General features: G+C 60.2%; 1 protein-coding gene across 1 annotated transcript; it reads right to left on the bottom strand.

Annotated features, from left to right (window-relative positions):
• Window positions 1-28: 28 nt before the first annotated feature.
• Window positions 29-27,418, bottom strand: LOC119960784 (zinc finger protein 628-like). The gene is made up of 4 exons (XM_038788390.1): window positions 27,288-27,418; window positions 24,544-24,659; window positions 2,307-3,099; window positions 29-2,269 (listed from the first exon to the last, which is right to left on the bottom strand). Exons 2-4 carry the CDS (start codon window positions 24,622-24,624, stop codon window positions 1,353-1,355), a joined length of 1,791 nt encoding a protein of 596 aa, XP_038644318.1. The 5' UTR covers window positions 24,625-24,659; window positions 27,288-27,418; the 3' UTR covers window positions 29-1,352.
• Between the last annotated feature and the right edge of the window lie 581 nt (window positions 27,419-27,999).

Raw genomic sequence — 27,999 nt, 5'->3', positions numbered from 1 at the left:
CACTCCCAGGACAGGTACAGCACGGGGTTAGATACAGAGTAAAGCTCCCTCTACACTGTCCCCATCAAACACCCCCAGGGCAGGTACAGCACGGGGTTAGATACAGAGTAAAGCTCCCTCTGCACTGTCCACACCAAACACTCCCAGGGCAGATACGGAACAGGGGGAGACGGGAGTGACTGAGAGAGACAGAGAGAGGGAGCAGGACAGAGGAAGGGTCTGACAGCGAATCCTGGAGTTGGGGGCTGGGCATGAACTCTCCGGCACAATATTGCTCAGCACGGAATAGGGGAGCCCTCCAGAATGAAGCACGCAGAAGTGGGAAAGCTTCGTTCCTCAGCTAGTTTGGGACTACAGCGACTAGCGGGGCGGGGGGGGGGGGGGGGGCGGTTGAGCGAGAAAGGGGGCGGCCAATAAAGCAGCAACAAATTCCCACAAGCGCGGAGCTCCAATCCTGACAAGTCCATCAACCCCCCCCCCCCCCCTCAGTGTCAATCTCCAAACGTACACGGATTGCGACGGCATCAGGCTCCAAACTTGCAAAGTGCACAGATTCTCTCGACGAGCAGCTCCGCACTGATAAAGTAACTCGGTTTGCCCGCTGCCCGTCTCCCAGCTTTTAAGGGCCCACGCGTTCGCCCGGTGCCGAGCCCGAGACTTGCAAAGCCGACCCGCTGTCTTGGCATGCTGCTCCAAACTTGTACAGTGCTTGTAAAGTCCGTGGGCTGCCTCAGCGCGAAGCTCCAAACTTGCAAAGTCCGTCGACCACCTCGGTGCCAAGCTCACCCCCCTGACGTCCGTGGAGATTGTCAATATTTGACCATTCGACGATGAGGGGGCTGGAGGTGGGAAGGGTGGGGTACCCGGAGGGGTGTGCGCTCGGCTTCAATCGGCTCCCCGGCGGAGTTTGTTGTCGGGAACGAGGCGTGACAGAGCAGTGGCGAGTCTCTCCACCTGGGGCGACACGGGATTCACCCATCAGGAGCCAGGGCGCACGGGATGTGTCCGCTGGCGACGCCAACTCGGCCCACCGCCTCTCGCTTGTGCAGGGGCCAGGCGTTTTCCATTCTGCAGTGGTCGGGCGATGAGGTCACATGACTGAAGCAGCTGATTCCCACGGACTGAAGCTCCAAACTTGTAAATGACGTGGAAATCGGCGAGGTTCGTCGACTGGTTCGCTGGCAGTTGGCGGGGCACTGGGGAGAAGGTTCTGGGGGGGTTTTGAGTGGGCGGAGGGGGAGGGTGGGGAATGCAAAGCAATGAAACGACGGGCGCTTTATCGTTTGAGGAGGCAATGGGGGGGGGGCGGGGTACGTTGACGTCACTTGATGCCCTGGGGTTGGCGGGCGCCCTCAGAACGTTTGCACCAGCTGGACGGTTGGCAGCGCCTGCACGGTGTGGATGATCTGTATGGTGGGCAGGGTCTGGAGGGCGGGGGGGGCGGGCGGAGTCACGGGCTGGGGCGGGGGCTCGGTGGCGTGGGTGCGCAGGTGGCGCTGCAGGTAGGAGGCCACGGCGAAGGACTTGGCGCAGACCGGGCAGGCGTGCGGGCGCTGGGCCGAGTGGGTGCGCCGGTGCAGCAGGAGGTTGGAGGAGTGGGTGAAGGTTTTGCCGCACTCGCCGCAGGCGTACGGCCTCTCGCCCGTGTGGGTGCGCTGGTGCTGGCGCAGGTTGGAGGACTGGGCGAAGGCCTTGCCGCAGAGCTGGCAGGGGTAGGGCCGGGCCCCCGTGTGGAGGTGCCGGTGCCGGGAGAGGCTGGAGGAGTTGCGGAAGGCCTTGCCGCACTCCGAGCAGCCGTAGGGGCGCTCCCCGGTGTGCTGGCGCAGGTGGTACTGGTAGTGGGAGGACCACTTGAAGGTCAGGCCGCAGAGGGCGCAACGGAAGACCCGGGCGCCCGTGTGGACGCGCTGGTGGACGGCCAGCAGCGAGGCTCGCTTGAAGGCCTTGCCGCACTCCGAGCACTTGTAGGGCCTCTCGCCGGTGTGCCCGCGCTGGTGGTAGCGGAGGCCCGACGAGCCCTTGAAGGCCTTGCCGCAGTCGGCGCACTGGTAGGGGCGGCCCCGCTCGGGGGCCGGGGCGGCGGGCGCGGCGGGGGGGGCCGGGGGGGGCGGGAGGGGGGGAGGCGGGGCAGCGCAGGTCACCTCCGCCTCCGCCTGCACCAGCCGCTGCTCGGCGGTGTGGCCGCGCTGGTGGGCCAGCACGCCCGCCAGCTGGGCGAAGCTGCGCTCGCAGATGGCGCACTGGTAGGGCGCCTCGTCGCCGGGGCTGGGGGCGGGGGGCGGGGGGCCGGCGGCCTCCGGCGGGGCCTCGTCCGGCGGCGGCGGGGGGGGGCGGGGGCGGCGGGGCGGGGGCCTGGCCGGGGTGGCAGCGCAGGTGGCGCTGCAGGTAGGCCGGGGTGGCGAAGGACTTGGCGCAGACCGGGCAGCGGTGGGCGCGCTGACCCGTGTGGGTGCGGCGGTGGAGCAGGAGGTTGGAGGAGTGGGTGAAGGCCCGGCCGCACTCGCCGCAGGCGTACGGCCTCTCGCCCGAGTGGGTGCGCTGGTGCTGGCGCAGGTTGGCGGACTGGGCGAAGGCCTTGCCGCAGAGCTGGCAGGGGTAGGGCCGGGCCCCCGTGTGGACCCGCCGGTGCCGGGAGAGGCTGGAGGAGTTGCGGAAGGCCTTGCCGCACTCCGAGCAGCCGTAAGGCCGCTCCCCGGTGTGTTGGCGCAGGTGGTACTGGTAGTGGGAGGACCACTTGAAGGTTAGGCCGCACAGGGCGCAACGGAAGACCCGGGCGCCCGTGTGGACGCTCTGGTGGACGGCCAGCAGCGAGGCCCGCTTGAAGGCCTTGCCGCACTCCGAGCACTTGTAGGGCCGCTCGCCCGTGTGCCCGCGCTGGTGGTACAACAGCGCCGACGACCCCTTGAAGGCCTTGCCGCACTCCGAGCACTTGTAGGGCCGCTCGCCAGTATGGCTGCGCTGGTGGTGGGCCAGCCGTGACGACCACTTGAAGCTCTTGCCGCACTCCAGGCACTGGTAGGCATGAGGGCCGGGCGGGCCCCGGCTCCCGCTCGAAGCCTCGCTCTCCGCCATCGCACCCTCCACGATCAGGCCCGGGGTCTGTGAAGGAGACAAAAGGGAGAGAGAGAGAGAAAAAATGACGTCAATTTGGCCAACGGTCAAGCCCGAGCCGACCGCCAACCCCCCCCCACTGACCTCCAACCCCCCCACTGACCTCCAACCCTCCCCACCGACCTCCAACCCTCCCCACTGACCTCCAACCCCCCCCACTGACCTCCAACCCTCCCCACTGACCTCCAACCCCCCCCCACTGACCTCCAACCCTCCCCACCGACCTCCAACCCCCCCACTGACCTCCACCCCCCCCCCACTGACCTCCAACCCCCCCCCACTGACCTCCAACTCTCCCCACTGACCTCCAACCCCCCCACTGACCTCCAACCCTCCCCCCCGACCTCCAACACTCCCCCCCACTGACCTCCAACCCTCCCCCCCACCGACCTCCAACCCCCCCCACCGACATCCAACCCCCCCCCACTGACCTCCAACCCTCCCCCCACCGACCTCCAACCCCCCCCCACCGACATCCAACCCCCCCCACTGACCTCCAACCCTCCCCCCCACCGACCTCCAACCCCCCCCACTGACCTCCAACCCCCCCCACTGACCTCCAACCCCCCCCACTGACCTCCAACCCCCCCCACTGACCTCCAACCCCCCCCCACTGACCTCCAACCCTCCCCCCCACCGACCTCCAACCCTCCCCCCCACCGACCTCCAACCCTCGCCCCCCCACCGACCTCCAACCCCCCCCACCGACCTCCAACCCCCCCCACTGACCTCCACCCCCCACACCGACCTCCAACCCTCCCCCCCCACCGACCTCCAACCCTTCCCCCCCCCCACTGACCAGAGACGGTCGGCACGTTGGCCGCTTACCCTGCCCTCCCTCACCCAACCCGCTTGTCCCTTTTATGGTGCGGGGGAGAGGGGGAAGGGGGGGGGGGGGGCTGGGCGCGTCGAAAGTCCCCGAAAGGTCCCATCCTGCTGCCCCCCACCACCCCCCCCCTCCCTCCCTCCGTCCCTCCGTCCCGAGATGCCGGACGGACCTCCCTAAAGGAGGCGACAAGATGGCCGCCCCTTCGGCCAATCTTCGCCCGGCGGGTTTCCTTTCCGGGGTGGCGGGGGGAGTTGGGGGGGGGGGGCGCAGGCGAGAACCTTCCGGCCGCCCATCCCGGGACCACCGCCGGCAAAGGGGGTGCCGAAAGGTGGCGTCGGAAAGTGGGGAGGGGGGCGACAAAATGGCCGCCCTTCGGCCAACCCGCTTGGCGGGTTTCTTTCCGGTGGGTGGGCGGGAGTGTGGGTGGGGGGGTTGTGGACGCCAATGTGGGGGTGGGTGGGGTGGGGTACTTTTGGTTGGGGTTCTGGGGGTGTCCCTTTAAGGGAGTGTCCTGTCTCTTTAAGATGAGGCTCCCCCTCCCCTCCCCCACCCGCCCCCGCCAATCAGCCGCCAGACCTCAGGCGCGCTCCCGGCGAGGTCTCCCCGGCAACCAGCCGCGCCCCCCGAACAACGGTCGCTCGATTCGAATCCCAACGGCCACCTCGCGCCAGGCCCAACGGCCGCGGCTCGAGCTCAGCTGGGCCGGTCTGCGCGTCACCGGCTCCGCCCCCCCACCTTTGCGTCACCGGCTCCGCCCCCCCTCCTTTGCGTCACCGGCCCCAGCGCCCCACAACCCCCATTGGCCGGGCCGCCCCCTTCCGCCGCGCTGCCATTGGTCGGGCCGCCCCTCACGGCACGCGCCGCTCCCATTGGCCGGCCTCCCACGTGGGGGTCTCCGCCAATCGGCGCCCGCCTTTCAAACACCTCCTCCTCTCGATTTGATAGCCGGCACCCCATTGGTCAATTTTATTATGTGGGTTTAAAGGGGCTTGAACCCACCCTTCCCCATATTTTCTTTGCCCCCCCCATTGGAGGGGAGGTGGGGGGGGGGGGTCTGAGTCTGGACACGTTTGGTGGTCCCCACCCTGCCGATCCGAGGGGTCGGGGTTGGCCAACCGAGCCATCGACCTTTGACCCCGGTGTGGGGAGCCAACTCAAGATGGCCGCCACCGGGGGGGCGGGGCCTCAGAAGGAGAAAGGCCCCCATCGTCCCAGCTGGGGCGTGGTCTCTGCAAGGGGGCGGGGTCTAGGTGGAGTGGGCGTGGTCTCTTTAAGGGGCGTGGTCTAGGTGCTGTGGGCGTGGTCTAGGTGTTGTGGGCGTGGTCTTGGAGATGTGGGCGTGGTCTTGGAGATGTGGGCGTGGTCTAGGTGCTGTGGGCGTGGTCTAGGTGCTGTGGGCGTGGTCTAGGTGCTGTGGGCGTGGTCTAGGTGCTGTGGGCGTGGTCTTGGAGTTGTGTGCGTGGTCTAGGTGTTGTGGGCGTGGTTTGGGGCTGTGGGCAGTGTCTAGGTGCTGTGGGCGTGGTCTAGGAGTTCTGGGCGTGGTCTGTGGGCGTGATTTAGGAGTTGTGGGCGTGGTTTAGTGGTTGTGGGCGTGGATTAGGAGCTGTGGGCGCGGTCTAGGGTTTGTGGGCGGGTTCTAGGAGTCGTGGGCGCGGTCTAGGAGTCGTGGGCGCGGTCTAGGAGTCGTGGGCGTGGTTTAGGGTTGTGGGCGTGGTTTGGGGTTGTGGGCGTGGTTTAGGGGTTGTGGGCGTGGATTAGGGGTTGTGGGCGTGGATTAGGAGTTGTGGGCGTGGATTAGGAGTTGTGGGCGTGGTTTAGGAGTTGTGGGCGTGGATTAGGAGTTGTGGGCGTGGATTAGGGGTTGTGGGCGTGGATTAGGAGTTGTGGGCGTGGATTAGGAGTTGTGGGCGTGGTTTAGGGGTTGTGGGCGTGGATTAGGGGTTGTGGGCGTGGATTAGGAGTTGTGGGCGTGGTTCAGTGGTTGTGGGCGTGGATTAGGGGTTGTGGGCGTGGTTTATGAGTTGAGGGCGTGGTTCAGTGGTTGTGGGCGTGGATTAGGGGTTGTGGGCGTGGATTAGGAGTTGTGGGCGTGGTTCAGTGGTTGTGGGCGTGGTTCAGTGGTTGTGGGCGTGGTTTAGGGGTTGTGGGCGTGGATTAGGAGTTGTGGGCGTGGTTCAGTGGTTGTGGGCGTGGATTAGGAGTTGTGGGCGTGGATTAGGGGTTGTGGGCGTGGTTTATGAGTTGAGGGCGTGGATTAGGAGTTGTGGGCGTGGATTAGGAGTTGTGGGCGTGGTTCAGTGGTTGTGGGCGTGGATTATGAGTTGTGGGCGTGGTTCAGTGGTTGTGGGCGTGGTTTAGGGGTTGTGGGCGTGGTTCAGTGGTTGTGGGCGTGGTTTAGGAGTTGTGGGCGTGGTTTAGGAGTTGTGGGCGTGGATTAGGGGTTGTGGGCGTGGATTAGGGGTTGTGGGCGTGGTTCAGTGGTTGTGGGCGTGGATTAGGAGTTGTGGGGGTGGATTAGGAGTTGTGGGCGTGGTTTAGGAGTTGTGGGCGTGGTTTAGGAGTTGTGGGCGTGGTTCAGTGGTTGTGGGCGTGGTTTAGGAGCTGTGGGCGTGGTTCAGTGGTTGTGGGCGTGGATTAGGTGTTGTGGGCGTGGATTAGGAGCTGTGGCCGTGGATTAGGAGTTGTGGGCGTGGATTAGGAGCTGTGGGCGTGGTTTAGGGGCTGTGGGCGTGGATTAGGAGTTGTGGGCGTGGATTAGGAGTTGTAGGCGTGGTTTAGGAGTTGTGGGCGTGGTTTAGGAGTTGTGGCCGTGGTTTAGGGGCTGTGGGCGTGGTTTAGGAGTTGTGGGCGTGGTTTAGGAGTTGTGGGCGTGGTTTAGGAGTTGTGGGCGTGGTTTAGGGGCTGTGGGCGTGGTTTAGGAGTTGTGGGCGTGGTTTAGGAGTTGTGGGCGTGGTTTAGGAGTTGTGGGCGTGGTTTAGGGGCTGTGGGCGTGGTTGAGGAGTTGTGGGCGTGGTTTAGGAGTTGTGGGCGTGGTTTAGGAGTTGTGACCTTTGACCCCGGTCGCGCTCGACCCCCCCCATAGACAAATGGCCACGTCCAGCAGTCGTCCACCCACCGGACGAGGGGGGGGGGGGCACCGTGACCAGCGTGACAGCTCCGTGGTCGTCCCTCCCCACCCCAGCAACCCCGGTCGCCCGGCCAACGTCCGGGGCGCCAACTCAAGATGGCCGCCACCGGGGGGGGGGCGCGATCGCAGAGGCGGCTGAGTAAAAGGAGAAGGCTCACTTCCGGGGGCGGCGACGAGCAGTTAAAAGCCGCACGTTCGTCGGCTCCTGCGGAGAACGGACTTTGGGGCTCTTTCCAGGGCCCCCCCCCCCCCAACGGAGCTGTAGCGGCGAATCCCCGACGGGGGAAGAGGACAGGGGTCGACCCCAACGGTCCCATGGTCCGGACCAGGAGCGGGGCGGAGAAAAAAGCCGCGGAAAGCACCTCTGGAAAAACGAGGCGCTCCGTAAAAGATGGCAGGAGCGGTTCGAGGGGCTGGACGACCGGTCGAGGAGGAAGGATTTGCGGACCCTGGGCCTCACGGAGGGGCTGGAGGGGTTCCGGACCTAGCGGCCTAAGAGGCGGTCATGTTGAACTCGCTGATGGGGGCTGGGTCCTTCCAGGGGGCCCCTGGAGTTGGAGGGGGGGCCCACAGAATTCCGGCTAGGAGGCACAAGCCGAAGGTAGGGCGGGAGTCGCCGGGGTCAGCAGGAGTTAGCTGGCTCACGGGAGTGCTGTGGAGGGAGGGGGGGGCGCGGCTAGGAGGGGTCCTCGCCTGGAGGGGAAGGGGAGGGGAGGGGGGGTACCGGGTTGCTGCTGAAACGGTCAGGAAGGAGCTGGAGGACGCAGGGGGTGCTGGAGGGGGGCAGTTGCCGCCGTGGGGAAACTGGCAGAGCGGGGGACGCTGGCCCGGGGGGGGGGGGGGTGGGCAAGGGATGGGGCACGGCTAATCGGCAGGGGGAGGGGGGGGGCAGGGAGCCCTCGGATCCGGCTGATAACCTGGAACGCGAGGGGGGGCTGAACGGGCCGGTCAAACGGGCCCCGGGGTGTTTGCGCACCTGGAGGGGGCTGAAGGCGGACGTGGACGTGCTCCAGGAGACACACCTGAGAGGGGCAGCAGGGTAGCATGGTGGTTAGCATCAATGCTTCACAGCTCCAGGGTCCCAGGTTCGATTCCCGGCTGGGTCACTGTCTGTGCGGAGTCTGCACGTCCTCCCCCTGTGTGCGTGGGTTTCCTCCGGGTGCTCCGGTTTCCTCCCACAGTCCAAAGATGTGCGGGTTAGGTGGATTGGCCGTGATAAATTGCCCGTAGTGTCCTAATAAAAGTAAGGTTAAGGGGGGGTTGTTGGGTTACGGGTATAGGGTGGATACGTGGGTTTCAGTAGGGTGATCATTGCTCGGCACAACATTGAGGGCCGAAGGGCCTGTTCTGTGCTGTACTGTTCTATGTTCTATGTTCTATGAGAGTGGGGGACCAGGTCCGGCTGAGGAAGGGGTGGGTGGGCCAAGTATTCCACTCAGGGCTGGACGAGAAGAGTAAGGGGGGGTGGCGATCCTGGTGGGGAAGAAGGTGTCGTTCGAGGCGTCAGAGGTGGTGGCTGACAGTGGCGGGAGGTACGTGATGGTGAGTGGCAAGCTGCAGGGGGAGCGGGTGGTGTTGGTGAATGTTTACGCCCCAAATTGGGACGATGCGGGGGTTCATGCGGAGTATGTTGGGCCGCATTCCGGACCTGGAGGTGGGGGGCCTGATCATGGGGGGGGTACTGGATTCCCCCATTGGATCGATCCAAGTCCCGTGGACGGGTAGGAGGCCGGCGGCGGCTAAGGTGCTGAGGGGATTCATGGACCAGATGGGGGGTGGGTGGACCCTTGGAGGTTTGAGAGGCCAAGGGCCAGGGAATACTCGTTTTTCTCCCACGTCCATAAGGCCTACTCGAGGATTGATTTCTTTGTCCTGAGCAGGGGGCTGGTGTCGAGGGTGGAGGATGTTGAATACTCTGCCATTTCGGATCATGCCCCGCACTGGGTGGACCTCGGGCTGGGGGAAGAGAGGGACCAACGTCCGCTCTGTCGCTTGGAGGTGGGGCTGTTGGCAGAGGAGGAGGTGGGCGGAAGGGTCCGGGGGTGTATCGAGAGATACCTCGAGGCCAACGATAACGGGGAGGTCCGAGTGGGGACGGTCTGGGAGGCATTGAAGGCAGTGATGAGGGGGGAATTGATCTCCACCCGAACCCATAGGGAGAGGGGAGAGCAGAGGGAGAGGGAGAGACTGATAGGGGAGGTGGTGCAGGTGGATAGGAGATATGCGGAGGCCCTGGAGGAGGGATTGCTGGGGGAGAGGCGTAGCCTACAGGCCAGATTCGACCTACTGACGACCGGAAAGGCGGATGCCCAGTGGAGGAAAGCACAGGGGGCGGTGTATGAACACGGAGAGAAGGCGAGCAGAATGCTGGCGCACCAGCTCCGAAAGCGGGATGCGGCCAGGGAGATTGGGGGAGTGAGGGATAGCGCCGGGAAGGTGGTGCGGAGGGGGGTAGAGGTCAATGGGGTCTTCAGGGACTTCTATGGGGAACTGTACCGGTCGGTGGAGGGGGGTGGAATGGGGCGCTTCTTGGACAAGCTGCGTTTCCCGAGGGTGGAGGAGGAGCAGGTGGAGGGACTGGGGGCGCCGATCGAGCTGGAGGAGGTGGTCAAAGGGATAGGGAGCATGCAGTCGGGGAAGGCGCCGGGGCCGGACGGGTTTCCAGAGGAATTCTATAAAAGGTATTTGGACCTGTTGGGCCCCCTGTTGGTCCGGACCTTTAACGAGGCGAGGGAGGGGGGGCTCTGCCCCCAACTATGTCACGGGCGCTGATTTCCTTGATCCTGAAGCGGGACAAGGACCCTCTGCTGTGCGGGTCATATAGGCCGATTTCGTTGCTGAACGCCGACGCTAAACTGCTGGCAAAGATCCTGGCCACTAGAATAGAGGATTGTGTGCCGGGGGTCATTCATGAGGACCAGACGGGGTTTGTGAAGGGACGGCAGCTGAACACAAACGTGCGAAGACTCCTCAATGTCATTATGATGCCGGCGGTGGAAGGGGAGGCGGAGATAGTGGTGGCGTTGGACGCGGAGAAGGCCTTCGATAGGGTTGAGTGGGGGTATCTGTGGGAGGTGTTGGAGAGGTTCGGGTTTGGGGAGGGGTTTATCCGGTGGGTGAGGCTGCTCTACGAGGCCCCGATGGCGAGTGTAGCCACAAATAGGAGGAGGTCGGAGTACGTTCGGCTGTACCGGGGGACGAGGCAGGGGTGCCCCCTGTCCCCCTTGCTCTTCGCGTTGGCGATTGAGCCCCTGGCCATGGCGCTGAGGGAGTCAGGGAACTGGAGGGGCCTGGTGCGGGGTGGGGAGGAGCATCGAGTGTCGCTGTACGCGGACGACCTGTTGCTGTATGTGGCGGACCCGGTGGGGGGGGGATGCCGGAGGTGATGAGGATTCTTAGGGAATTCGGGGGTTTCTCTGGGTATAAGCTGAACCTGGGCAAGAGTGAGGTGTTCGTGGTGCACCCGGGGGATCAAGAGGAGGGGATTGGTAGGCTCCCATTGAAGCAGGCAGGGAAGAGCTTCAGGTACCTAGGGGTCCTGGGAGCTGGGGGGCCCTGCACAAGCTCAACCTCACAAGGTTGGTGGAGCAGATGGAGGAGGAGTTTAAGAGGTGGGATATGTTACCGCTGTCACTGGCGGGGAGGGTGCAGTCCATCAAGATGACGGTGCTCCCGAGGTTTTTGTTCCTGTTCCAGTGCCTCCCCATCCTTATCCCGAAGGCCTTTTTTAGGAGGGTCAACAGGAGTATCACGGGATTTGTGTGGGCGCATGGGACTCCGAGGGTTAGACGAGTGTTCCTGGAACGGGGCAGGGATGGAGGGGGCTGGTGTTGCCCAACCTCTGTGGGTACTATTGGGCTGCCAACGCAGCGATGGTGCGTAAGTGGGTAATGGACGAGGAAGGGGGCAGCGTGGAAGAGGATGGAGGCGGCGTCTTGTGTGGGCACGAGCTTGGAAGCGCTAGTAACGGCGCCGTTGCCGCTCCCTCCAACGAGGTACACCACGAGCCCGGTGGTGGCGGCTACCCTCAAAATTTGGGGGCAATGGAGACGGCACAGGGGAGAAGCGGGGGGCTCGATGTAGGCCCCGATACGGGGGAACCATCGGTTTGTCCCAGGGAGCATTGATGGCGGATTTCTGGGCTGGCACAAGGCAGGGGTTAGGAGGTTGAGGGACCTGTTTGTGGAGGGGAGGTTCGCGAGCTTGGGGGAGTTAGAGGGGAAGTTTGGACTCCCCCCGGGGAACATGTTTCGGTATATGCAGGTTAGGGCGTTTGCCAGGCGGCAGATGGAGGGGTTCCCCTTGCTGCCCCCACGAAGGGTGTGGGATCGGTTGCTCTCGGGGGTGTGGGTTTGGAGGAGGGAGGATTTCGGACATATACCGGGTGATGCAGGAGGTAGACGAGGCCTCGGTGGAGGAACTGAAGGGTAAATGGGAAGAGGAGCTGGGTGAGGAGATTGAGGAGGGGACGTGGGCGGATGCCCTGGAGAGAGTGAATTCCTCCTCTTCCTGTGCGAGGCTTAGCCTCATACAGTTCAAGGTGCTGCACAGGGCCCACATGACTGGGACGAGGATGAGTAGGTTTTTCGGGGGCGAGGACAGGTGTGCTAGGTGCTCGGGGAGCCCAGCGAACCACGCCCATATGTTCTGGGCGTGCCCGGCGCTGGGGGAGTTTTGGGAGGGGGGTAGCCGGGCCGCCCCCTTCCGCCGCGCCGCCATTGGCCGGGCCGCCCCCTTCCGCCGCGCCGCCATTGGTCGAGCCGCCCCTCACGGCACGCCCCGCTCCCATTGGCCGGCCTCCCACGTGGGGGTCTCCGCCAATCGGCGCCCGCCTTTCAAACACCTCCTCCTCTCGATTTGATAGCCGCCACCCCATTGGTCAATTTTATTATGTAGGTTTAAAGGGGCTTAAACCCACCCTCCCCCAAATTTTCTTTGCCCCCCCCCCCCCATTGGAGGGGAGGTAGGGGGGGTCTGAGTCTGGACACGTTTGGTGGTGCCCCACCCCTCCCCACTGCCGATCCGAGGGGTCGGGGTTGGCCAACCGAGCCCTCGACCTTTGACCCCGGTCGCTCTCGACCCCCCCATAGACAAATGGCCACGTCCAGCAGTCGTCCACCCACCGGACGAGGGGGGGGGGGGGCACCGTGACCAGCGTGACAGCTCCGTGGTCGTCCCTCCCCACCCCAGCAACCCCGGTCGCCCGGCCAACGTCCGGGGCGCCAACTCAAGATGGCCGCCACCGGGGGGGGGGGCGCGATCGCAGAGGCGGCTGAGTAAAAGGAGAAGGCTCACTTCCGGGGGCGGCGACGAGCAGTTAAAAGCCGCACGTTCGTCGGCTCCCGCGGAGAACGGACTTTGGGGCTCTTTCCAGGCCTCCCCCCCCAACGGAGCTGTAGCGGCGAATCCCCGACGGGGGAAGAGGACAGGGGTCGACCCCAACGGTCCGGACCAGGAGCGGGGCGGAGAAAAAAGCCGCGGAAAGCACCTCTGGAAAAACGAGGCGCTCCGTAAAAGATGGCAGGAGCGGTTCGAGGGGCTGGACGACCGGTCGAGGAGGAAGGATCTGCGGACCCCGGGCCTCACGGAGGGGCTGGAGGGGGTCGGACCTGGCGGCCGAAGCGGCGGTCATGTTGAACTCGCTGATGGGGGGCTGGGTCCTTCCAGGGGGCCCCTGGAGTTGGAGGGGGGGCCCACAGAATTCCGGCTAGGAGGCCCAAGTAGGGCGGGAGTCGCCGGGGTCAGCAGGAGTTAGCCGGCTCACGGGAGTGCTGTGGAGGGAGGGAGGGGCGGGGGGGGGGGCTAGGAGGGGTCCGAGCCTGGAGGGGAGGGGAGGGGGGTACCGGGTTGCTGCTGAAACGGTCAGGAAGGAGCTGGAGGACGCAGGGGGTGCTGGAGGAGGAGGGGAGGAGTTGCCGCCGTGGGAAAACTGGCAGAGCGGGGGACGCTGGCCGGGGGGGGGGGGGGGTGGGCTAATCGGCAGGGGGAGGGGGGGGGGGCAGGGAGCCCTCGGATCCGGCTGATAACCTGGAACGCGAGGGGGGGCTGAACGGGCCGGTCAAACGGGCCCCGGGGTGTTTGCGCAGCTGGAGGGGGCTGAAGGCGGACGTGGACGTGCTCCGGGAGACACACCTGAGAGGGGCAGCAGGGTAGCATGGTGGTTAGCATAAATGCTTCACAGCTCCAGGGTCCCAGGTTCGATTCCCGGCTGGGTCACTGTCTGTGCGGAGTCTGCACGTCCTCCCCGTGTGTCTGCGTGGGTTTCCTCCGGGTGCTCCGGTTTCCTCCCACAGTCCAAAGATGTGCGGGTTAGGTGGATTGGCCGTGATAAATTGCCCGTAGTGTCCTAATAAAAGTAAGGTTAAGGGGTGGGGGGGTTGTTGGGTTACGGGTATAGGGTGGATACGTGGGTTTGAGTAGGGTGATCATGGCTCGGCACAACATCGAGGGCCGAAGGGCCTGTTCTGTGCTGTACTGTTCTATGTTCTATGAGAGTGGGGGACCAGGTCCGGCTGAGAAAGGGGTGGGTGGGCCAGGTATTCCACTCAGGGCTGGACGAGAAGAGTAAGGGGGGGTGGCGATCCTGGTGGGGAAGAAGGTGTCGTTCGAGGCGTCAGAGGTGGTGGCTGACAGTGGCGGGAGGTGCGTGATGGTGAGCGGCAAGCTGCAGGGGGAGCGGGTGGTGTTGGTGAATGTTTACGCCCCAAATTGGGACGATGCGGGGGTTTATGCGGAGTAGGTTGGGCCGCATTCCGGACCTGGAGGTGGGGGGCCTGATCATGGGGGGGGTACTGGATTCCCCCATTGGATCGATCCAAGTCCCGTGGACGGGTAGGAGGTCGGCGGCGGCTAAGGTATTGAGGGGATTCATGGACCAGATGGGGGCGGGTGGATCCCTGGAGGTTTGAGAGGCCAAGGGCCAGGGAATACTCGTTTTTCTCCCACGTACATAAGGCTTACTCGAGGATTGATTTCTTTGTCCTGAGCAGGGGGCTGGTGTCGAGGGTGGAGGATGCGGAATACTCCGCCATCGCCATTTCGGATCATGCCCCGCACTGGGTGGACCTCGGGCTGGGGGAAGAGAGGGACCCCAGCGCCCGCTCTGGCGCTTGGAGGTGGGGTTGTTGGCAGAGGAGGAGGTGGGCAGAAGGGTCCGGGGGTGTATCGAGAGATACCTCGAGGCCAACGATAACGGGGAGGTTCGAGTGGGGACGGTCTGGGAGGCATTGAAGGCGGTGATGAGGGGGGAATTGATCTCCATCCGAACCCATAGGGAGAGGGGGGAGCAGAGGGAGAGGGAGAGACTGATAGGGGAGATGGTGCGGGTGGATAGGAGATATGCGGAGGCTCCGGAGGAGGGATTGCTGGGGGAGCGGCGTAGCCTTCAGGCCAGATTCGACCTATTGACGACCAGAAAGGCGGAAGCCCAGTGGAGGAAAGCACAGGGGGCGGTGTACGAACACGGGGAGAAGGCGAGCAGGATGCTGGCGCACCAGCTCCGAAAGCGGGACGCGGCCAGGGAGATTGGGGGAGTGACGGATAGGGCTGGGAAGGTGGTGCGGAGGGGGGTAGAGGTCAATGGGGTCTTCAGGGACTTCTATGGGGAACTGTACCGGTCGGTGGAGGGGGGTGGAATGGGGCGCTTCTTGGACAAGCTGCGATTCCCGAGGGTGGAGGAGGAGAAGGTGGAAGGACTGGGGGCGCCGATCGAGCTGGAGGAGTTGGTCAAAGGGATAGGGAGCAGTCGGGGAAGGCGCCGGGGCCGGACGGGTTTCCGGCTGAATTCTATAAAAGGTATTTGGACCTGTTGGGCCCCCTGTTGGTCCGGACCTTTAACGAGGCGAGGGAGGGGGGGCTCTGCCCCCAACTATGTCACGGGCGCTGATTTCCTTGATCCTGAAGCGGGACAAGGACCCTCTGCAGTGCGGGTCATATAGGCCGATTTCGTTGCTGAACGCCGATGCTAAGCTGCTGGCAAAGATCCTGGCCACTAGAATAGAGGATTGCGTGCCCGAGGGTCATACATGAGGACCAGACGGGGTTTGTGAAGGGAAGGCAGCTGAACTCAAACGTGCGAAGACTCCTCAACGTCATTATGATGCCGGCGGTGGAAGGGGAGGCGGAGATAGTGGTGGCGTTGGACGCGGAGAAGGCCTTCGATAGGGTTGAGTGGGGGTAACTGTGGGAGGTGTTGGAGAGGTTTGGGTTTGGGAAGGGGTTTATCCGATGGGTGAGGCTTCTCTACGAGGCCCCAATAGCGAGTGTAGCCACAAATAGGAGGAGGTCGGAGTACGTTCGGCTGCATCGGGGGACGAGGCAGGGGTGCCCCCTGTCCCCCTTGCTCTACGCGTTGGCGATTGAGCCCCTGGCCATGGCGTTGAGGGAGTCAGGGAACTGGAGGGGCCTGGTGCGGGGTAGGGAGGAGCATCGAGTGTCGCTGTACACGGACGACCTGTTGCTGTATGTGGCGGACCCGTGTGGGGGGGATGCCGGAGGTGATGAGGATTCTTAGTGAATTCGGAGGTTTCTCGGGGTATAAGTTGAACCTGGGCAAGAGCGAGGTGTTTGTGGTGCATCCGGGGGATCAGGAGGAGGGGATTGGTAGGCTCCCATTGAAGCAGGCAGGGAAGAGCTTCAGGTACCTAGGGGTCCTGGGAGCTGGGGGGCCCTGCACAAGCTCAACCTCACAAGGTTGGTGGAGCAGATGGAGGAGGAGTTTAAGAGGTGGGATATGTTACCGCTGTCACTGGCGGGGAGGGTGCAGTCCGTCAAGATGACGGTGCTCCCGAGGTTTCTGTTCCTGTTCCAGTGCCTCCCCATCCTTATCCCGAAGGCCTTTTTTAGGAGGGTCAACAGGAGTATCACGGGATTTGTGTGGGCGCATGGGACTCCGAGGGTTAGACGAGTGTTCCTGGAACGGGGCAGGGATGGAGGGGGCTGGTGTTGCCCAACCTCTGTGGGTACTATTGGGCTGCCAACGCAGCGATGGTGCGTAAGTGGGTAATGGACGAGGAAGGGGCAGCATGGAAGAGGATGGAGGCGGCGTCTTGTGTGGGCACGAGCCTGGAAGCGCTAGTAACGGCGCCGTTGCCGCTCCCTCCAACGAGGTATACCACGAGCCCGGTGGTGGCGGCTACCCTCAAAATTTGGGGGCAATGGAGACGGCACAGGGGAGAAGCGGGGGGCTCGATGGAGGCCCCGATATGGGGGAACCATCGGTTTGTCCCAGGGAGCATTGATGGTGGATTTCTGGGCTGGCACAAGGCAGGGGTTAGGAGGTTGAGGGACCTGTTTGTGGAGGGGAGGTTCGCGAGCTTGGGGGTATTAGAGGGGAAGTTTGGGCTCCCCCCGGGGAACATGTTTCGGTACATGCAGGTTAGGGCGTTTGCCAGGCGGCAGATGGAGGGGTTCCCCTTGCTGCCCCCACGGGGGGTACGGGACAGGGTGCTCTCGGGGGTGTGGGTTGGAGGGGGGAGGATTGCGGACATATACCGGGTGATGCAGGAGGTAGACGAGGCCTGGAAGGGCCTCCTCCGCTTCCCACGCTTATCCCCGACTTGGCCACGTCAAACCGTGCTGCAAAGTCAGAAGAAAACAAGACACCCGGGTGCTGAATAAATAGAGTTTACTTCACAAAGCAATGCAAAAAAGTGTGGCAGGACAGCGAGCACACAGTTTAATTGACTGACCGTCCTGCTCCTGGGTTGAGCATGGCGGGTTAGCGTGAGATAAAGAGGAGGACAGCCACAGAAGGTGGCCATTCAGCCCATCTTAAACAATCAATAACATCCCTTTAGTCCTTAACGATACCGTTAACACTCCCTTTAGTCCTTAACAATACCGTTAATACGCCCTTTAGTCATTAACAATACCGTTAATACTCCCTTTAGTCCTTAACGATACCGTTAACACTCCCTTTAGTCCTTAACGATACCGTTAACACTCCCTTTAATCCTTAACGATACTGTTAATACTCCCTTTAATCCTTAACGATACCGTTAACACTCCCTCTAGTCCTTAACGATACCGTTAACACTCCCTTTAGTCATTAACGATACCGTTAACACTCCCTTTAGTCCTTAACAATACCGTTAACACTCCCTTTAGTCCTTAACAATACCGTTAACACTCCCTTTAGTCCTTAACGATACCGTTAACACTCCCTTTAGTCCTTAACGATACCGTTAACACTCCCTTTAGTCCTTAACGATACCGTTAACACACCCTTTAATCCTTAACGATACCGTTAACACTCCCTTTAGTCCTTAACAATACCGTTAACACTCCCTTTAGTCCTTAACAATACCGTTAACACTCCCTTTAATCCTTAACGATACCGTTAATACTCCCTTTAGTCCTTAACAATACCGTTAACACTCCCTTTAATCCTTAACGATACCGTTAATACTCCCTTTAATCCTTAACGATACCGTTGACACTCCCTTTAATCCTTAACGATACCGTTAACACTCCCTTTAGTCCTTAACGATACCGTTAACACTCCCTTTAGTCCTTAACGATACCGTTAACACTCCCTTTAGTCCTTAACAATACCGTTAACACTCCCTTTAGTCCTTAACAATACCGTTAACACTCCCTTTAGTCCTTAACAATACCGTTAACACTCCCTTTAGTCCTTAACGATACCATTAAGCAAAGAGTGGGGATTAATGGGTGTTTCTCTGGTTGGCAATCAGTAGCTAGTGGTGTCCCTCAGGGATCCGTGATGGGCCCACAATTGATCACAGTTTGCATAGATGATTTGGAGTTGGGGACCAAGGGCAATGTGTCCACGTTTGCAGACGACGCTAAGGCGAGTGGTAAAGCGAAAAGTGCAGAGGATACTGGAAGTCTGCTGAAGGATTTGGATAGGGTAAGTGAATGGGTTAGGGTCTGGCAGATGGAATACAATGTTGACAAATGTGAGGTTATCCATTTTGGTAGGAATAACAGCAAAAGGGATTATTATTTAAATGATAAAATATTAAAGCATGCCGCTGTTCAGAGAGACTTGGGTGTGCTAGTGCATGAGTCACAGAAAGTTGGTTTACAGGTGCAGCAGGTGATTAAGAAGGCAAATGGAGTTTTGTCCTTCATTGCTAGAGGGATGGAGTTTATGACTAGGGAGGTTATGTTGCAATTGTATAAGGTGTTAGTGCGGCCTCACCTGGAGTATTGTGTTCAGTTTTGGACTCCTTACCTGAGAAAGGACGTACTGGCGCTGGAGGGTGTGCAGAGGAGATTCACTAGGTTAATCCCAGAGCTGAAGGGGTTGGATTATGAGGAGAGGTTGAGTAGACTGGGACTGTACTGGTTGGAATTTAGAAGGAGGAGGGGGTATTTTATAGAAACATATAAAATTATGAAGGGAATAGATAGGATAGATGCGGGCAGGTTGTTTCCACTGGCGGGTGACAGCAGAACTAGGGGGCATAGCCTCAAAATAAGGGGAAGTAGATTTAGGACTGAGTTTAGGAGGAACTTCTTCACCCAAAGGGTTGTGAATCTATGGAATTCCTTGCCCAGTGAAGCAGTTGAGGCTCCTTCATTCAATGTTTTAAAGATAAAGATAGATAGTTTTTTTGAAGAATCAAGGGATTAAGGGTGTTCGGGCCGGAAAGTGGAGCTGAGTCCACAAAAGATCAGCCATGATCTCATTGAATGGCGGAGCAGGCTCGAGGGGCCAGACGGCCGACTCCTGCTCCTAGTTCTTATGTTAACACTCCCTTTAGTCATTAACGATACCGTTAACACTCCCTTTACATAGAACATAGAACAGTACAGCACAGAACAGGCCCTTCGGCCCTCGATGTTGTGCCGAGCAATGATCACCCGACTCAAACTCACGTAACCCGTATACCCGTAACCCAACAACCCCCCCTTAACCTTACACTACGGGCAATTTAGCATGGCCAATCCACCTAACCCGCACATCTTTGGACTGTGGGAGGAAACCGGAGCACCCGGAGGAAACCCACGCACACACGGGGAGGACGTGCAGACTCCACACAGACAGTGACCCAGCCGGGAATCGAACCTGGGACCCTGGAGCTGTGAAGCATTGATGCTAATCACCATGCTACCCTGCTGCCCACGTTCTTATGTTAACACTCCCTTTAGTCATTAACGATACAGTTAACACTCACTTTAATCCTTAACACCACCATTAATACTCCCTTTAGTCCTTAACGATACCGTTAACACTCCCTTTAGTCCTTAACACCACCATTAACACTCCCTTTAGTCCTTAACACCACCATTAACACTCCCGTTAGTCCTTAATGCTATCATTAACTCTCCCTTTCTCTTGTGGCCGAGACGTCTTTGTCAATTCCTCCTTAGCTCCGACCTGTCTCCGGCCTTCTATTCTGCCCCGCCTCCTCCAACCACTACCCTCACCCCCAAAACTATCGACTTCTTTACTTTCCAGTCCCCTCCAGTTCCGAAGGACCACGAGCTTTCCAAACTGTAAGCGTGGGAGGGTTGAAAGACTGGGGTCAATGTGGTCGGAGAGGCCGTACTGACGGTGTAGGCCAAGGGAGGTATCATGACCGGTACAGGCTTGGAGGGCCGAAGGGCCTGTTTCCTGGGCTGTATTGTTCTCTGTTCTTCAAACCTTGGCTCAAGAGCAAGGACATGCTTCCTCAGAGAAGGAGACCCAAAACTGCGCACGATACTCCAGGTTTTGCCCTCCTGAATCGCTGACTGTTAATCTTTGATGGAAGGGAGCGAAGGACGTGAGTGGATCCAGCGGTGATGAGGGGTGGGCACGATGGTTAGCACTGCTGCCTCACAGCGCCAGGGACCCGGGTTCGACTCTGGCCTCGGCTCACTGTGCGGAGTCTGCACGTCCTCCCCGTATCTGCGTGGGTTTCCTCCGGGTGCTCCGGTTTCCTCCCACAGTCCAAAGATGTACAGGTTAGGTGGATTGGCCGTGCTAAATTGTCCCTTAGTGCCCAAAGATGTGCAGGTTAGGTGGATTGGCCGTGTTAAATTGTCCCTTAGTGTCCAAAGATGTGCGGGTTAGGGGGATTGGCCGTGTTAAATTGTCCCTCAGTGTCCAAAGATGTACAGGTTAGGTGGATTGGCCGTGTTAAATTGTCCCTTAGTGCCCAAAGATGTACAGGTTAGGGGGGATTGGCCGTGTTAAATTGTCCCTCAGTGTCCAAAGATGTACAGGTTAGGTGGATTGGCCGTGTTAAATTGTCCCTTAGTGTCCAAAGATGTACAGGTTAGAGTGGATTGGCCGTGTTAAATTGTCCCTTAGTGTCCAAAGATGTACAGGTTAGGGTGGATTGGCCGTGTTAAATTGTCCCTCAGTGTCCAAAGATGTGCAGGTTAGGGTGGATTGGCCATGTTAAATTGTCCCTTAGTGTCCAAAGATGTGCAGGTTAGGTGGGGTTACGGGGATAGGGCGGGGAGTGGGCCTTTCAGCCCTTTCAGAGGGTCAGTGCAGACTCGCTGGGCCGAATGGCCTCGTTCTGCACTGTAGGAATTTGCTGGGGGGGGGGGGGGGGGGCCGATTCAATCCAGGCGCTCCAGAGGGTGAGGGATTGCTACCCGAAAAGAGAGAGGCACGAGGCACATCGCACTTGAGGAGAGTAGCTACAAACGTAATGGGCTGAACGGCCTCCTCCTGTGTGGCAACCATTCGATGATGCGAAGGAGACTGCGAAAGACACGCCTGCCAAAGACCGACATGAAAATTCTTCCCAGCAATCCGCACACCCTCCCCGCCAGATTGCGGAAAGAGTCAACGATGCGAACGAAGATTTTTGCGGGAGGAGAGGTTTTGAAGTGAGTAATGTAGGGGCAGCAGGGTAGCACGGCGGTTAGCGTCAATGCTTCACAGCTCCAGGGTCCCAGGTTCGGTTCCCGGCTGGGTCACTGTCTGTGTGGAGTCTGCACGTCCTCCCCCTGTGTGTGCGTGGGTTTCCTCCGGGTGCTCCGGTTTCCTCCCACAGTCCAAAGATGTGCGGGTTAGGTGGATTGGCCGTGTTAAATTGTCCCTTAGTGCCCAAAGATGTGCGGGTTAGGTGGATTGGCCATGCTAAATTGCCCGTAGTGTCCTAATAAAAGTAGGGTTAAGGGGGAGGTTGTTGGGTTACGGGTATAGGGTGGATACGTGGGTTTGAGTAGGGTGATCATGGCTCGGCACAACATCGAGGGCCGAAGGGCCTGTTCTGTGCTGTACTGTTCTATGTAGGAGAGGCAAGGGGGTCCTGCTACCCATCGCCGCTGAATGGCCTCCTCCTGCCCTCAGACTCAAGATCCAAATTAAAAATCACGAGCATGCCACGCTCCGACACTTTCCCCCTTTGCTCGCTGGGAAGAGATTGAGCGTTGGATCACGCGACCAAGTCGCATCGGGACCGAATCCCGGTGGCTGCAATTTCCATCGCCCCATCCTGTCCCGGCGTGGGGGAGGAGAGGGGGGGGTGGTGGGTGAGTTGTCACAAGTCCTTGACGTACTCGAGGCTGATGCTGGAACAGAGTCGAACGGCCCCTCCCCCCCCGGCCGAAGCTCGGCTTGTACCCGTGTTTCTCGAAGAGCGCGATGGCGGCGCGGTTGACGGGGTCGACGCGCAGCCTGGCCTGCCGGTGCCCGGCCCCGCGGGCCCGCCCCTCGAAGGCGGCCAGCAGGAAGGCGCCGACGCCCGATCTCCGGTGCCAGCGGCAGACCGCCAGGCGGTGGAGCTCGGCGGCTGGCATCCGCGGCCTGGGGTCGAAGGCCGCGCAGCCGCAGACGTCCTCGCCGTCGTAGACGGCCACCCAGAGGCGGGAGCGGGGCAGGCCCGCCCGCCAGTGCAGGGCCAGCTTGAGAAGGACGGCGACGCACACCACGGGCAGCAGCAGGGCAGCGGCGAAGGAGCTGAGGACAAAGCGGAGGGCACTGCTGCCCACCGCCATCAGCAGCAAGGCGGCCGGGCGGGTCATGGCGTAGAGCAGCAGGCGGTTTTCCGTCTCCCGGGAACCATCCTGTGGGAAGAGAGACAGAGAGAGGAAGACAGAGAGACACCATCAGAATGAGTCCTACCTCGGGCGCCAACTAGTTGCACACACACACAGACACGCACGATCAATACAGGTCCAGGCTGGAGGGGCTGAATGGGCCTCCTCCTGTTCCCTGTGCAACAGGCTGGAGGGGCTGAATGGCCCTCCTCCTGTCCCTGTGTAACAGGCTGGAGGGGCTGAATGGGCCTCCTCCTGTTCCCTGTGCAACAGGCTGGAGGGGCTGAATGGGCCTCCTCCTGTTCCCTGTGTAACAGGCTCGAGGGGTTGAATGAACCTCCTCCTGGTCCTGTGTAACAGGCTCGAGTGGCTGAATGAACCTCCTCCTGGTCCTGTGTAACAGGCTGGAGGGGCTGAATGGGCCTCCTCCTGTTCCTGTGTAACAGGCTGGAGGGGCTGAAAAGGCCTCCTCCTGTTCCTGTGTAACAGACTGGAGGGGCTGAATGGGCCCTCCTGTTCCTGTGTAACAGGCTCGAGGGGCTGAATGGGCCTCCTCCTGTTCCCTGTGTAACAGGCTGGAGGGGCTGAATGGGCCTCCTCCTGTTCCTGTGTAACAGGCTGGAGGGGCTGAATGGGCCTCCACCTGTTCCCTGTGTAACAGGCTGGAGGGGCTGAATGAACCTCCTCCTGTTCCCTGTGTAACAGGCTCGAGGGGCTGAATGGGCCTCCTCCTGTTCCCTGTGTAACAGGCTGGAGGGGCTGAATGGGCCTCCTCCTGTTCCTGTGTAACAGGCTCGAGGAGGGGGCTGAATGGGCCTCCTCCTGTTCCCTGTGTAACAGGCTGGAGGGGCTGAATGGGCCTCCTCCTGTTCCTGTGTAACTGGCTCGAGCGGCTGAATGGGCCTCCTCCTGTTCCTGGGTAACAGACTCGAGGGGCTGAATGGGCCTCCTCCTGTTCCCTGTGTAACAGACTCGAGGGGCTGAATGGGCCTCCTCCTGTTCCCTGTGTAACAGGCTGGAGGGGCTGAATGGGCCTCCTCCTGTTCCTGTGTAACAGACTCAAGGGGCTGAATGGGCCTCCTCCTGTTCCTGTGTAACAGGCTGGAGGGGCTGAATGGGCCTCCCCCTGTTCCTGTGTAACAGGCTCGAGGGGCTGAATGGGCCTCCTGTTCCTGTGTAACAGGCTCGAGGGGCTGAATGGGCCTCCTCCTGTTCCCTGTGTAACAGGCTCGAGGTGGGGCTGAATGGGCCTCCTCCTGTTCCCTGTGTAACAGGCTCGAGGGGCTGAATGGGCCTCCTCCTGTCCCTGTGTAACAGGCAGGAGGGGCTGAATGGGCCTCCACCTGTTCCCTGTGTAACAGGCTGGAGGGGCTGAATGAACCTCGTCCTGTTCCCTGTGTAACAGGCTGGAGGGGCTGAATGGGCCTCTCCTGTTCCTGTGTAACAGGCTCGAGGGGCTGAATGGGCCTCCTGTTCCTGTGTAACAGGCTCGAGGGGCTGAATGGGTCTCCTCCTGTTCCTGTGTAACAGGCTGGAGGGGCTGAATGGGCCTCCTCCTGTCCCTGTGTAACAGGCTGGAGGGGCTGAATGGGCCTCCCCCTGTTCCTGTGTAACAGGCTCGAGGGGCTGAATGGGCCTCCTCCTGTTCCTGTGTAACAGTCTCGAGGAGGGGGCTGAATGGGCCTCCTCCTGTTCCTGTGTAACAGCCTCGAGGGGCTGAATGGGCCCCCTCCTGTTGCTGTGTAACAGGCTCGAGAGGGGCTGAATGGGCCTCCTCCTATTCCTGTGTAACAGGCTCGAGGGGCTGAATGGGCCTCCTCCTGTTCCTGTGTAACAGGCTGGAGGGGCTGAATGGGCCTCCTGTTCCTGTGTAACAGGCTGGAGGGGCTGAATGGGCCTCCTCCTGTTCCTGTGCAACAGGCTGGAGGGGCTGAAGTGGGCCTCCTGTTCCTGTGTAACAGGCTGGAGGGGCTGAATGGGCCTCCTGTTCCTGTGTAACAGGCTGGAGGGGCTGAATGGGCCTCCTCCTGTTCCTGTGTAACAGGCTCGAGGTGGGCTGAATGGGCCTCCTCCTGTTCCTGTGTAACAGGCTCGAGGGGCTGAATGGGCCTCCTGTTCCTGTGTAACAGGCTGGAGGGGCTGAATGGACCTCCTCCTGTTCCTGTGTAACAGGCTGGAGGGGCTGAATGGGCCTCCTCCTGTTCCTGTGTAACAGGCTCGAGGGGCTGAATGGGCCTCCTCCTGTTCCTGTGTAACAGGCTGGAGGGGCTGAATGGGCCTCCTCCTGTTCCTGTGTAACAGGCTGGAGGGGCTGAATGGGCCTCCTCCTGTTCCTGTGTAACAGGCTGGAGGGGCTGAATGGGCCTCCTCCTGTTCCTGTGTAACAGGCTGGAGGGGCTGAATGGCCGCCTCCTGTTCCTGTGTAACAGGCTCGAGGGGCTTTACCATGTTCTGTATTCTAAATTCCATCGAGTCAGCTAGAGTTGGATCTCGCAGTGTGAGAGAAATCTGGAGAATCACTCACCCTCAGCATCTCCATCACAATCTCTGTCTCACTCTCCAGCATTTCCCGAAAAATCAATTTATCCTTCTCCAGGGGGGGCATCGCGACAGACGGGAATAAACCCCGGAGTGGCGGATCTTCAAACAGAAAATAAAATAGATACCGGGAGTGAGTTACAGACTGGAATCTAATCGAGGGGTTCAGGGTGGTTTATATATAGAATAACAGATACCCGGGAGTGAGTTACAGACTGGAATCTAATCGAGGGGTTCAGGGTGGTTTATATATAGAATAACAGATACCCGGGAGTGAGTTACAGACTGGAATCTAATCGAGGGGTTCGGGATGGTTTATATAGAGAATAACAGATACCCGGGAGTGAGTTACTGACTGGAATCTATCGAGGGGTTCAGGGTGGTTTATATATAGAATAACAGATACCCGGGAGTGAGTTACAGACTGGAATCTAATCGAGGGGTTCGGGGTGGTTTATATATAGAATAACAGATACCCGGGAGGAGTTACAGACTGGAATCTAATCGAGGGGCTCGGGATGGTTTATATATAGAATAACAGATACCCGGGAGTGAGTTACAGACTGGAATCTAATCGAAGGGTTCAGGGGTGGTTTATATACAGAATAACAGATACCGGGAGTGAGTTACAGACTGGAATCTAATCGAGGGGTTCAGGGTGGTTTATATATAGAATAACAGATACCCGGGAGTGAGTTACAGACTGGAATCTAATCGAGGGGTTCGGAGTGGTTATATATAGAATAACAGATACCCGGGAGTGAGTTACAGACTGGAATCTAATCGAGGGGTTCAGGGTGGTTTATATATAGAATAACAGATACCCGGGAGTGCGTTACAGTCTGGAATCTAATCGAGGGGTTCGGGATGGTTTATATATAGAATAACAGATACCGGGAGTGAGTTACAGACTGGAATCTAATCGAGGGGTTCAGGGTGGTTTATATATAGAATAACAGATACCCGGGAGTGAGTTACAGACTGGAATCTAATCGAGGGGTTCGGGGTGGTTTATATATAGAATAACAGATTCCAGGGCGTGAGTTACAGACTGGAATCTAATCGAGGGCTTCGGGGTGGTTTATATATAGAATAACAGATACCCGGGAGTGAGTTACAGACTGGAATCTAATCGAGGGGTTCGGGATGGTTTATCTACAGAATAACAGATACCCGGGAGTGAGTTACAGACTGGAATCTAATCGAGGGGTTCAGGGTGGTTTATATATAGAATAACAGATACCCGGGAGTGAGTTACAGACTGGAATCTAATCGAGGGGTTCGGGATGGTTTATCTACAGAATAACAGATACCCGGGAGTGAGTTACAGACTGGAATCTAATCGAGGGGTTCAGGGTGGTTTATATATAGAATAACAGATTCCCGGGAGTGAGTTACAGACTGGAATCTAATCGAGGGGTTCGGGATGGTTTATATATAGAATAACAGATATCCGGGATTGAGTTACAGACTGGAATCTAATCGAGGGGTTCGGGGTGGTTTATATATAGAATAACAGATACCCGGGAGTGAGTTACAGACTGGAATCTAATCGAGGGGTTCGGGATGGTTTATATATAGAATAACACATACCCGGGAGTGAGTTACAGACTGGAATCTAATCGAGGGGTTCGGGATGGTTTATATATAGAATAACAGATACCCGGGAGTGAGTTACAGACTGGAATCTAATCGAGGGGTTCGGGGTGGTTTATATATAGAATAACAGATATCCGGGATTGAGTTACAGACTGGAATCTAATCGAGGGGTTCGGGGTGGTTTATATATAGAATAACAGATACCCGGGAGTGAGGTACAGACTGGAATCTAATCGAGGGGTTGGATGAGGTTTATATATAGAATAACAGATACCCGGGAGTGATTTGACCCCTCGATACCGCGGTTGATTGGTTGAGGAATCAGTGCCACAATCTGTGAATGTGACTGACGGTGCCATGAATCTATCAGAGCGCCAACAGCGGAGTTTGGCGATGGAGGGAGCGGGGTTTGGCGACCCTGGGAGCGGAGTTTGGCGACCCGGGGAGCGGGGTTTGGCGACCCGGGGAGCGGGGTTTGGCGACCCGGGGAGCGGGGTTTGGCGACCCGGGGAGCGGGGTTTGGCGACCCGGGGAGCGGGGTTTGGCGACCCGGGGAGCGGAGTTTGGCGACCCGGGGAGCGGAGTTTGGCGACCCGGGGAGCGGAGTTTGGCGACCCGGGGAGCGGGGTTTGGCGACCCGGGGAGCGGGGTTTGGCGACCCGGGGAGCGGGGTTTGGCGACCCAGGGAGCGGAGTTTGGCGACCCAGGGAGCGGAGTTTGGTGACCCAGGGAGCGGAGTTTGGTGACCCAGGGAGCGGAGTTTGGCGACCCAGGGAGCAGAGTTTGGGGATTGAGGGAGCGGAGTTTGGCGACCCAGGGAGCAGAGTTTGGTGACCCAGAGAGCGGAGTTTGGTGACCCAGAGAGCGGAGTTTGGTGAGCGGAGTTTGGTGACCCAGGGAGCGGAGTTTGGTGACCAAGGGAGCGGAGTGTGTGTATTCCCCCCTCCTTGTTGCTGACCTGGCTCCTCCCTCCCCTTCCCCCTCCCCCTCCTTCCCCCTCCCCCTCCACCCCCTCCACTCCCCTCCCCCTCCCCCACCCCCACGCCCCCCTCCCCCTCCCCCCCCCTCCCCTCCCCCTCCCCTCCCCCCCCCTCCCCTCCCCCTCCCCTGCCTCCCCCCCGGCCAACTCACCCGATCCGCCCCCCTCGCTGTCCAGCCGCAGACTGAGGCTCCGGCGGCTGGGTCCGGGCAGGTCATTCAAGGGGGCGGGGCCCTGCGCGCGCAGCCCCCCGTACGTCACCGCCGCCCCGCGTCATCCGCTCACAGCGCGCCGACTCGGCTGTGGGGGGAGCAGCAGCCACGCCGCCCGCCTTCTGTCCCCCACTGGCCGGCTGAGGGACATGCGCGGTGACGCAACAATGGAACTGCCCCGCCCCCTTCTGTCCCCCGTGCCGGCTGATGGACAGGCGCGGTGACGCAACTAGGGAACCGCCCCGCCCCCTTCTGTCCTCCGTGCCGGCTGATGGACAGTCGCGGTGACGTAAGAAGGGAACCGCCCCGCCCCCCTTTGTCCCCGTGCCGGCTGATGGACAGGCGCGGTGACGCCTCAAGGGAACCGCCCCGCCCCCTTCTGTCCCCCGTGCCTGCTGATGGACAGGCGCGGTGACGCAACAATCGAACAGCCCCGCCCCCCTTCTGTCCCCGTGGCCGGCTGATTGACAGGCGCGGTGACGCAACAATGAACCTCCCCGCCCCCCTGTTGTCCCAGTGCCGGCACCCGCGCAGGCGCGGTGACGCGGCTAGGGAGTTGCCCCGCCCCCCCACACTGGCCGGCCCCCGCGCATGCGCGTTGCCCCACACCAGCCCTAGCCCCAGGTGAATGGGCCGAATGGACCCCAGACTG

Source organism: Scyliorhinus canicula, unplaced genomic scaffold (genome assembly GCF_902713615.1).
Source record: "Scyliorhinus canicula unplaced genomic scaffold, sScyCan1.1, whole genome shotgun sequence".
Taxonomy (NCBI): Eukaryota; Metazoa; Chordata; class Chondrichthyes; order Carcharhiniformes; family Scyliorhinidae; genus Scyliorhinus; species Scyliorhinus canicula.
Note: the sequence above shows the minus strand (reverse complement) of the source record. Positions and strands in the feature narration are given on the sequence as shown.

What these genes read in the sequence shown, in the direction of transcription:
- LOC119960784 (XM_038788390.1), bottom strand. Translation starts at nt 24,624, where the DNA reads ATGCCCCCCCTGGAGAAGGATAAATTGATTTTTCGGGAAATGCTGGAG. An exon ending in TTGTGATGGAGATGCTGAGG is followed by an intron (nt 3,100 to 24,543) that starts GTGAGTGATTCT and finishes TCTCCTTCACAG; the next exon opens with ACCCCGGGCCTGATCGTGGA. An exon ending in CCCCGCCGCCGCCGGACGAG is followed by an intron (nt 2,270 to 2,306) that starts GCCCCGCCGGAG and finishes CGCCCCCCGCCC; the next exon opens with CCAGCCCCGGCGACGAGGCG.